Genomic DNA, 11891 nt, shown 5'->3' with positions numbered 1-11891 from the left:
GGAAAATGAGCAACGAATATTTGGATTTTTTGAAATGAAAACGAACATACCTGACAACATGGTTGATTTGTGGCATAATTTCATTCAATACTCTGAACTGATTCATCGTTAAGGACACACCACGCTTATTGGGATAACCGTTATAGTACTCACGTAGATGTACATACGTTTGTCCGCAAAAAGAATTTACGGTGACATACAAATTTTTGACGGGGCACAGCAGATATGTGTAAATGCTCTCACCTCTTGGAGCGATGGCAGGACGTGTTACATAGTCGTCACGAGCTGACGGACGCGTTGTACTACTGTCAGATGATTTAGGTGTAGGCAGCGCATTTGTGACTTTGCGCCGTTTAATACGGCGAGTTGAATTTTCAGAAACATCGGGCTGTGCTGTAGCTGTAGTTGTAGACATACTGGTAGTTTGATCATACGTAAGGTGTTGAGCGATGGGGTGTCAGACGTGTGTTGTCATGATCCAATTTTATCACACAAACAGACCATACAGACACACAGATGTTCCGTTCAAAAACAGTTCATGAATCCAGGGGGAAAATCAATGTCCAGTTCGCTAAGGTGTTGAGCGATGGATGTCAGACCTGTGTCGTCATGATCCAATCCACATACACACATATGTTTATAGTAAAATCCATTCTAAGGCGTTTGAGGGTGTCAGGCCTGTTATCAAAAACACAAACTCGTTCGAGCAAATTTATCCTAGTGACTTCGTAGCTTAGCCAGTATGTCTAAACGACCTACACTCGTTACACAGGATGAAATGGCGTCCACAGATAAAATAATGTAATGGATTCGTTTCTACTTTTTGTTTTCATGTTGTAAACACTAGTTTAGTTCAGGATATGTGATTTTGTTTTGAAAAAACTGTCAGTTGAAACCAGGGGAAAGCGTCTACCCATGAGTTTTTAAAGAATACTTATCTTTTTATGCTATGAGAGACATTGTTATAAATTGGCACAGAAAATAGTAAGTCTAAGTAGGTAGAAATGTATAATAATGAAGACTTGTTAACAAAAAACAAATACTACAATGTTTTCAAATGATGTCATACCATGGTCATTCACAAAGAATACCGCTGACACAGTGAATCATGGCTTGGACCCCCCAGCTTTTAAAACAATGATTATGTGCGGTGTTTTACCAATTAGTTAGGGTGTCTTTTCACTAGACTTGACCTTATTTTGTCACGAAGTTCGACATATTGTATAACACTACCCGCCAACATGTTTGAACATAGCAACGTTATTTTCCAACGCTAACTTGATAAAATCTTTTGTTTTTTAATCGAGCATGAATGCACGCCCTCTATGTCTAATTTTTTTTTTGAACTGACCACAAAGTTGTAGCTGATTCAAAACTTGTCATTTTCTGACGTATGAAAGAAAATTCAGATGAAGGGTAACTGATTTGTTTATTTATTTATTTATTTATTTGTTTATTTATTTATTTATTTATTTATTTATTTATTTATTTATTTATTTATTTATTTATTTATTTATTTATTTATTTATTAATGAACACGCCTAACCACCCTCCGAGTCCAATAGGGCCTGATAACTGTCCATCTACCTTGGGATATCAACACCATGTAAGGTATGTTTATTTATTTATTTATTTATTTATTCGTTCGTTCATTCGTTCGTTCGAACGGTTCGTTCGTTCGTTCGTCCGTCCGTCCGTTCGTTCGTTTGTTCGTTTGTTCGCTCGTTCGTTCGTTTGTTTGTTTGTTTTATTACAGTGATACTGACACGGGTAATAGTGACAATAATATCACCGACAAGATTGATTTCAATCCTGTCAGTAAGAGAAAACGTTTTGTCAAAAAGTTTAAGGTTAGTGGAACGGACTGGGTCGTAAAAGTTTTGCATCCAAATGCCAATACGTTCGATGAAGTGCATAGCGTATTACACGCTACCTTTCATCAACTGCTCGAACTGGTCACCTCTGACCTTGACGGACGTGACCAAATTCGCATTTCCATAAACGTACCCAACTTGAACAACGGAATTTGGCTACAATTTATACCGGTTGAGGACATGAATGTTGACAAAGTGATGTCCAAACTGGAGAGGATTCTACAATCTTACCAAGATATTTCCCTTGAGGAAAACTTCACCATCAGGACGGTATCTGTTGAAATGCCCCTTGGCGCCAGCAAAACACGTGGGAAGAAGCAACAGTTTGATACGAAGATCACAGACAGATTGAGAAATTCCAAATCTGTCATTGAAATCATTTCCGATGACCAGATGTGTTGCGCTAGAGTGATTGTGGTCGCCATGGCACACGCCACAAAAGATGAGAATCTGGTGTGGAATTCTATGAAGAGGAAAAAAACGGCGAGCTACTCTATGCAAACCGTCCAAGCTATAGAACTTTTACGGAAGGCCAGAGTCGAACAGGGTCCATGTGGTATCGAAGAGATAAAGAAATTCCAGAGCCTGTTACCTGATTTCAGAATACACGTATTGTCGCACGATCATTTTGACACCATCAACTTTGTGGGTGATGCCGTAGAAGGTTCCAAAGACATGTATCTGTTTCTGAAAGATAAACACTACAACGTCATCACAAACATGCCCGGTTTTCTGGGAAAGGACTACTATTGCACTCGGTGTGACAAGTCTTATTCTAAACGTTACGAACACGTGTGTCCGACGGGGTGTTTGAGTTGTGGAAATCAACGGGACTGTGTGGTTACACGATGGCAACAATGCGGAAATTATCAGAGATTTTTCAAGAATGAAGAATGTTTCGAATGGCATTAAAACTCGGTTAATGGGATAAAAACTCTCTGCCAGTCAGTTCAACGTTGCAAAAAATGTCACAAACTCCTCAAATATCGTTATGGGTCTCACAAATGTAACGAAGTTTACTGCAAAACCTGCAAGACTTTTCAGACGTACGACCACCTGTGTTACATCAACCACTCACCGATAGAAAAAATAACCAAGAATCTGACGATTCGATGGAAGAATTTGAAGAGGATGACTATGACAGCCATGGTAACTACGTCTTTTACGATTTTGAATGCACAACCGACGAACATTGCACTCATATTCGAGATCTGTGCGTAGCGAGAATTCCACCGAATACGGAGAAAGTGTTCAATGGTCCACGTACCTTGGAAGATTTCTGCGAGTGGGCATTTGAAAAAGAGCATAATGGGATGATTTTCATTGCACATATTTCAAAGGGATACGATGGAATTATGATTCTGAAATACAGTCACGATCACAATATACTACCCGAAGTCATCATGAATGGTTCAAAAGTCATGCATTATACATCCGTCGTGCAGATATCAAATTCATTGATAGCTTGAATTTCCTGCCCATGGCTCTATCTAAACTTCCTAAGACTTCGGCATAGATGAGTTACACAAGGGCTTTTTTCCCCATCTGTTTCCGAGAACTGCTGGAGACAGTTACAGAGGACTGATACCCGGGGCTCGTTATTTTGAAGGAGGAGGCTAGAAAGACATTCTACACATGGTACAATGAAGAAGTAGAAAAGAACTCTGTTCATGATTTATGTAAGGAACTGCTCAAGTACTGTCGGAGCGACGTGCGCATACTCAAGGAATGTTGCTTGGCATTTAGATTGATGATGATGAATCTCACAAAAGTTGACCCCTTCATCCATTGCATCACGATCGCTTCCATGTGCAACATCATATTTCGAAAGGATTTCCTGACTCCTGATACAATCGGAGTTGTGCCTGAGAAAGGTTACCTCAGCACCTAGAATCAATCCGCAGATGCTATAAGATGGATGGAATACGAGGAACACGTCAATAACACGCGCATTCAACATGTTCGTAATTCCAGAAGGGAGATAAAAATCGGACCTTATTACATAGACGGATATGATGCTTCTACTGAAACCTTGTATGAGTACTATGGTTGTTACTTCCACTGTTGCCCAAAGTGTTTTCTCAGAAGGGATGAGATAAATCGCAAGAATGAACTCAGTATGACCTCCCTCTACAAAAGGCTACTGGCGAAGGAAGAGTGGTTGAAATCGAAAGGATACTCGCTAGTCACCATGTGGGAATGCGATTTCAAAATCCTGATGAAGAACAATCACAAGTCGAGAGGTTTGTTGGAAACTTAGATATCCCAAATCATATCAGAGGCAGGGAGGCTTTTCTCGGCGGTCGTACTAATGCTCTGAGTCTGTATTACGAGGTCAAGGAAGGTGAAAGGATAGAATATGCTGACTTTTACAGCCTCTACCCGTACACCAATATGACCTCGCGATTTCCAGTTGGCCACCCGACATTTGTAACTAAAGACTTTATCGCCAAACCCATAGACTATTTCGGTATTATCAAGTGCGATGTTTTACCTTCGAGGAGATTGTATATACCAGTTCCACCTTTCAGGGTGAACAACAAACTGATGTTCCCACTCTGTTCCAAATGCGCGGAAACCATGAATCAAGACAAATATCACCACAGTGTCAATGAACGCCAGCTGACAGGTGTTTGGTGCACTCCGGAATTGGAAAAGGCTGAAGAAGCAGGGTATTGCATCACCAAGGTATACGAAGTTTGGCATTACGATGAGTCGGCAACCTACAACCCCAAGACTGGAGAAGGAGGATTGTTCACCGAGTACATCAACATGTTTCTGAAAATTAAACAAGAGTCTTCCGATTATCCCGAGTGGTGTCGCACCGAGGAAGACCAAACCATTTACATCCAAAGGTACCATGAAAAAGAAGGTATTGTCTTGGAGAGAAGCATGATAACCACCAATCCAGGCCTCAGAGCTCTCGCCAAGCTAAATCTCAACTCGTTCTGGGGAAAGCTGGGACAGAGATCAAACTTTCGACAAAGCACATATGTAGAAACGGCCGCCAAACTGTTGAAAATGTTGATTCATAGTACAAAGGATGTCACAGATCTTTCTTTTGTCTCTGACGAAATGGTTCTTGTCCAGCACTATGATAAAGAAGACTACATTACTGAAGCACCCAATATGAACGCTGTACTGGCTGCCATGACGACGAACTATGCCTGACTTAAACTTAAATTAGGTAGTAGAGTCTTGTACTTTGACACAGATTCTATCATTTAGATTCAGCGAGCTGGAGAATGGGATCCACCGACGGGTGATTATCTCGAAGATTTGACGAGTGAAATAACTCCAGCGGATAATTACATCACACATTTCGTATCAGGAGGACCGAAGAATTATGCATACTGACTACACAAACCGGACAGAATTGGGAACCAAACGTTGCGTAAAGTGAGAGGGTTCACCCTCAATTACAGAAATCAACTGGAAATTAATTTTGACTCCATGAATCGACTCGTTCACAGAACAAGCGGTCCTCTACACATCAAAGACCCCCGAAAAATAACTTGCAAGGGAGAATATTCAATGGCGAAGAAGTTAAAACATACTGTTTAGTGTATGACAAACAGGTGATACAAGATCATTACTTTACCCTCCCATACGGCTTCTAAAAACAAAACAAAAAATATATATAAATAGAAGCGAGATCCTAGGTTACCCTCCATTCATCCATTTGAACCTTGAACAATCACATTGACATAGGCTCTACCAAATCGGACGTGGTTCTATCACTCGTCTGTTCTGGCTCATGCACACTGCCTTATTTTGTTTTAAACTGGATGTTGAAAGTGTACATTGAAGAACGTAAAAAGAGACATGATAACGAGCGAGGTCCTATTATATCGTCATGGATGCAAGATTGAAAAAACCATGTGCAGTCCCACGCAGTCAGGGAAGACGTTTTTAGTCAAACCAATATTAGAACAATGTGACAGCGTCATATCTCCACCACCAGACGTTATCTATTGGTGCTACGGCGAGTTTCAGCCAGCCTATTTGGAAATGATGAAGACAGTGCCTCAAATTCGTTTTATCGAAGGGATACCTCCATATATTGGTAGAATAATCGACCCGGCTAAAAGAAACTTGTTTGTGATAGATGATCTGATGACCGAAACTGGTAACGATAAACAAATCGCCCAGTTCTTCACGAAGGTATCTCACCATAGAAATTTATCCGTGATACTGATTTTGCAAAATCTCTTTCATCAGGGCAGGCAATCGAGAACCATCAGTCTCAACACACACTACATTTTTCTGTTTACAAATCCAAGGGACGCATCACAAGTCAACGTTCTGGCTAAGCAAAACATTAAGTTTCTTCAGGAGACATTCACCGATGCCACCCAAGAACCTCACAGATACCTCCTCGTCGATCTGATACCAGACACCGTGAGGAAGCATGCATTCGAACGAACATACTTTAATCTCAAATTCCGATAGTGTACGTGAGAAAGGTATAAAAAAAGACAGTCCTCCATCATCAGTCATTTCTCCATGTCACCCCGTATGCGAAAGAACGCTGATTTTCTCTCCGTATTGCACAAGGCCAACTCGAAACAACAAAAGGGGATAATTGATGGAGCCTCTAGTGACTTGATGCAGTGTCTGTGTGAATGCTCGCTCAATGTGTTGAAAGGGAACATCCAGCTATCACCTAGTCAGAGAAGAAAATTGGCGGCGTACGTGAAACATCTCCGAGCACTGTCCAATAAGAAAACTCAAGAAAGAAAGAAGAATTCTCAAGAAAAAGAATAAAAAATTCTGGTTCAGAAAGGGGGTTTCCTGGCCGCCTTAATTGCTCCCTTAATTTTGAGCATACTCCCTCCCCTACTCGGTCTTAAATAGATTTTAGTCCCTGCTGAGCTATTATCTACCATCCAAAAGCAGAATGTTCAAATGACGAGACCTTTAGTGAAATCATTGACTTCGCTGGATAAAGACATGAACGACATAACGCAAATGGAAGAGTTGCCTGAAGACGAAAAAGACAAACTGTACCAACAAGTTCTGCGCAAGTACTTGTTGTTGCGGGAGAATAAAAACGAACCGATTCCAATCTCTGTTACGCAGCAATTACCCAGTGCTGTCACTGTAGCTGATCGGGAATCTCAACCCGACAAAGACGGTGTACCAGAACAAATTACATCCGAAGTCTTACAAAGTGTTCCCAAGAGCATGCAGAGAAAAGCAAAGCTCCTACTCCAGAAAGTTAGAGAAACAGAACCAACTGGTCGACTGAGGTGAAAACGGTCAATTAATCATTGATGGACAATATATGCCAGGCACGCACGCCATCGATTTAGTCAATGATTTCTTGCATAAAAGGAAGAATTTTACCCCCACAGGCTGGAGAGAGTTTGCCGAAGTTATGAATATGTCAAATGTTCCTCAAGACCTTGTTGGCATTGAATCGGTGGTCTTACATGCATAGCAACACATTTTAGGGGAGAGTTCCGCAGAGACGTGGACCCCATTTAGTTTCCACTCCCATTCATCCTCGACACACTATCGTGATGGATCCACGTTGTCCCGCTTTGCTTTCGTTTATCGAACGTATCCACTGCCTCTGCGCTTGTAAAAAAACCACACCCGTAAATAATGACGAAGAATATGGGCACCATCCTAGACGAACTGTTTTACGATGTCCAAAGTCCTGGAAGTTACGGGGGTTTGAATCCCCTTTATGCTGCCATAAAAAACACTAAGAGAGGAAAAAAGATAACCAAGTCGGACGTGAAGAAGTGGTTGAGTAAACAGGATACATATACTCTTCATGAACCTTCTAGACGGTCCTTTAAAAGAAGGAGGTTTTCCAAGTGGACGAGCAGTGGGAGGCCGATCTATGCAATCTCTCCTCGATATCCAGATACAACAGAGGATACAAGTATATTGACATGTATCAACGTTTTTTCAAAATATGCTTTCGTTGTACCTCTGAAAGACAAGAGAGGACGAGTTTGGTCGAGGCATTTCGGAAAATACTCAAGAAGGGTCATCGCCCGACGTTTTGCACACGGACAGAGGAACTGAATTCACCAACAGACTTTTTCAAAACTACCTCAAGAGCGAAGACATTAAGTTCTTAACTACTGGCAATGAGACTAAAGCCAGCGTTGTGGAGAGGTACAACAGAACCATCAAGGGAAAAATATTCAGATTTTTCATGATGAACAACACGTTGACTTATCTGACTGTATTAGACAACATGGTACAATACCCATCACAGAAGTATAAATACCAAACCCTCACTCGTTACCTATGCAAACCAGAAAAAGGTCAGAGACATATTGTACGGTGATCTAAGCACAGAGAAAAAGGGGTGGAAGAAGAAGGAGATTTATAAACTCGGTGGCAGAGTCAGAATTAGAAAAACCAAACACGTTTTCAAGAAAGGTTACTTGCGCAATTGGACCGAAGAGGTATTCATGATTGTTGAACGCCGAAACACGCAACCACCTGTTTACAAAATTTCAGATTACAACGGTGAAATGTTGGAAGGTACTTTCTACGAAGAAGAACTTCAGAAAATCGTAAAGGAAGATGATGCATTGTACGTTGTGGAGAAAGTGCTGCGCTAAGTAAACGTAAAAGCCGCGTGAAATATTTTGTTAAGTGGCGAGGGTATGACGATTCATTTAATTCTTGGATCGGGGACTTGCAACGTTTATAATATGATTCACACACATGATGACCCGATTCATTTAAAAGATCATCATGTCGGGCAGGATTTCTTCTTGACACTCCCTAGTAATGCCTCGCTCGATTTGTTCCCGAACAACACGTTGACAAAATACACTGTCAAACTACCGAGAATGCTTTCGTTAGATGGCAATTGGGAAGTAGCATTGACCGACATCCACTACCCAAATTCGTGGTACAACGTCGTACATGACGAAAATTGGATCTTTTACATAGTTTTATCATAGTTTTTCTTGCTATTCGGTCTGTACCTTCCCATATAAAATTGTATATTAGTTTTTGAACTTGTTTCAAAACATTATTTTGCACGTATGTATTAGATAGAATATATGTAAATTGAGATAACCCAAATGTTTTGATTATTTGAATCTTCTCAAACAGGGAGAGTTTTCTACACTTCCATAGATTAAGGATTCTTTTCAGATTTCTTAGGGGTTTTTCTATATTTTTTCTCTCATTTCCACTCTATCGTATGAATAGTATACTCCTACAATCTTAATAGGCGAGGTGGGCCACTTTACCCCGAATTTCTCATCTTTTTTGTTTCTCCATTTTCCCAGCTTCCGTTTTTTCTTTGTTTATTTTCAACCCAGAGCATGTCTGAAATTTTTTCATCTTGCATAATAAAACTTCCACAGATTTACAGTCAGAGAGACAGCATGTCATATCATCCGCAAATGCGGATTCCTTAACATGCTGCCCTGCCACTGAAATACCAATAATATTTTTGTCTTCTCTTATTGCAATAAGTAATGTTTCCAGTACCAATATAAATAAAGCTGGCGACAAAGGGTCCCCTTGTCTCACCCCTCTTTGGACTTCAAAATATCCCGTGCTATAACCATTATTCATTATGCTGCTTTGAATATTTGTGTACATTACTTTGACCCATCTACAGAAATTTTCCTCAAATCCAAATTTTTCTAAAACATGTAAAAGAAATTTCCAATTGACGGTGTCGAAGGCCTTTTCAAAGTCTATTGCCAACAAGATGCCAGGCAAACCCTGCTCCAGTGTATAGTTGTAAATTTCGTCTATCAGTCTTATATAATCTCCTGCAATTCTTCCCTTCACAAAAGCAACCTGAGATAAACCAATTATCTCCGGCAAGATTTGTTCAACTCTTTTTGCTAAACATTTTGAAGCAAGTTTCATGTCCACGTTTAAAAGTGTGATTGGCCGCCAGTTTTTAAGTTGCTGTTGGTCTCTCCCTTGTTTTTTAATTAAAGTTATTATACCTTGACGTTGTGAGACTGAGAATTCCCCTTTATGGTACCCAGAATTTAGGGAATCAACAACCATTTTTCCCACTATGGGCCAAAAGGTCTTGTAGAACTCTGAAGTCAATCCATCATTTCCCGGGCTCTTATTTTTTGGAAGTGATTTCAACACATTGAATACCTCCCCAATGGATAGTAGTCCCTCACAAACATTTTTTGATTTTTCCTCCAGTTTGGGTATTTTGTCATTTAAAAATTCCTGATTTTCTATAGTTCTATTGTTCTTTTTAAGTCGCGTTATAACCGATCTACTTTTTTTTGTTTTTAATAAACCCAGGAAGTATTTATTATTCTTTTCGCCTTTTTCATACCAGCTTGCTCTAGATCTAATTATTTGCCCTTCTGTGATGTAGTTGTATTCTTTTTCTAGTTCATGTCTGGCTTCCTCTAAATTATTTAAATTATTTTCAGTTGGGGTGTTGCAACATAATTTTTCCAGGAGTATAATTTCCTTTTCACATTCTTTAATTTTATCTTTACGGCTTTTGGCCTTTTTTTACAGTATTTTATAGAGAATTCTCTTGTTTTATATTTTATGTAGTCCCAAATAAGTCCCTTGTCCTTGTTTTCTACTTCCATTTTCCACACTGAAATTTTTTCTGTTAAACTTTTTACAAAGACTTCGTCATTTACAAGGCAGCTGATGTTAGAAGTTTGTATTCCTCTACGTGTATCGCAATATAGTTGAAAACCAAATGGTCAGTGACGTTTCCATACCTCTCTTGAGAATAGTCACCGTTGAAGGAACCCACAGAGATAGCGTCAATCACACTTATAACAAACCTTACTTCCTGCCGATTCGAACATCAACATTTGAGACTGTGGAGATTGATATAAGGTCTGATATGGGGGAGAAGGTGTCATTTCAACGCAGACGAGTGATCGTGACACTGAGTTTTCGCAAAGCTCGTCCTTCGCTAGTGTGAAGAAAAAGAAAAAAATGAACAGACATCGACCGTACACTCCTCACGTGGGGGTTTATAGAAATTACTACATGAATCAGATTGCACGAAGATCTGTGTTTTCTGGCGCGAGACTGCAATGCGGATATGGAATCGGAAGTATGTTTTCTGGATTGGCAAGATCGGTCGCACCTCTGTTAACACTCTGGCAAAACCAGCGCTTGATGCCGGTTTGGGTATTCTAGGTGAAAAACTTTAAAAAAGCGGCTTCAACTAGAGCAAAGACTGCAGGTCGTCAAATTACTTCTTCAATATTGAGCAATTTATTTGGAAGACCCTCTCAAACGGGGCGAGGACGCACCATCAAAAGGAAGAAGACAACAACAGACGTGTCATTTCTTCCAAGGCTAAGAAGAGGAGAAGATCTCCAGATATATTCGACTGAACATCATGGCTTTTGTACACGAACACTCCTATGAATGTGCAAAGCGGAACTCGATCTCTTTACTATTCCTCCGACACAGACAAGTGTCGAAAAAGGAAGTTATGAAGAGGTAAACCCACTCACGAATATAGCCGAAGTTCCGATCGAATTCGTAATACCTTCGGCCGGAAGTGACTACATCGATATTGGTTCAATGCTTTTGCACATCAAGGCTAAAATCACGAATGCCAACGGAAGTAATTTGGCTGCGGACGCCACTGTAGGGCCTGCAAACTTGTGGCTGCATTCCCTCTTCAATCAAATCGACGTGTACCTATTCTTACAGAGCCATGATCGAGACACTATTGAATTATGGAGGGGACGCCGAATCAACGCAGATTTGTGCGGCGATATTTGAGAAGGACACCGCTGGAAAAATGAATGTTGCAGCTCAAGGCCGATGATGATGATGCTAACATGGGACTCAAATGTCGATACGCATATACATCGCCCAGTAAGACGGTCGACATGATCGGACGAATACAAGGAGACATAATTTTTCAACCAAAGTATTTACTCAATGGGATGGAAGTTAGACTGAAATTACATCGAAGTAAAAACCAGTTGTGCTTGATCAGTTAAATCGAAAATCCCGCATTCAAAGTAGTCATCACCGACGCTACTCTCCTGGTGAGAAAAG

The 11891-nt window shown here is 40.4% G+C and overlaps 1 protein-coding gene across 1 annotated transcript; it reads left to right on the top strand.

Moving 5' to 3' along the window:
• The first annotated feature begins 4073 nt into the window (after positions 1-4073).
• Positions 4074-5045, top strand: LOC144343177 (uncharacterized). The gene has a single exon (XM_078005888.1). The coding sequence runs from the start codon at positions 4074-4076 to the stop codon at positions 5043-5045; it is 972 nt and encodes a 323-aa protein (XP_077862014.1).
• Positions 5046-11891: the final 6846 nt, after the last annotated feature.

The sequence above is a fragment of the Saccoglossus kowalevskii genome, chromosome 9 (genome assembly GCF_978046115.1).
Source record: "Saccoglossus kowalevskii chromosome 9, keSacKowa6.1, whole genome shotgun sequence".
Taxonomy (NCBI): Eukaryota; Metazoa; Hemichordata; class Enteropneusta; family Harrimaniidae; genus Saccoglossus; species Saccoglossus kowalevskii.
Note: the sequence above shows the minus strand (reverse complement) of the source record. Positions and strands in the feature narration are given on the sequence as shown.

Coding starts and splice junctions, on each gene's coding strand:
- LOC144343177 (XM_078005888.1), top strand. CDS start 4,074: ATGCGATTTCAAAATCCTGATGAAGAACAATCACAAGTCGAGAGGTTT.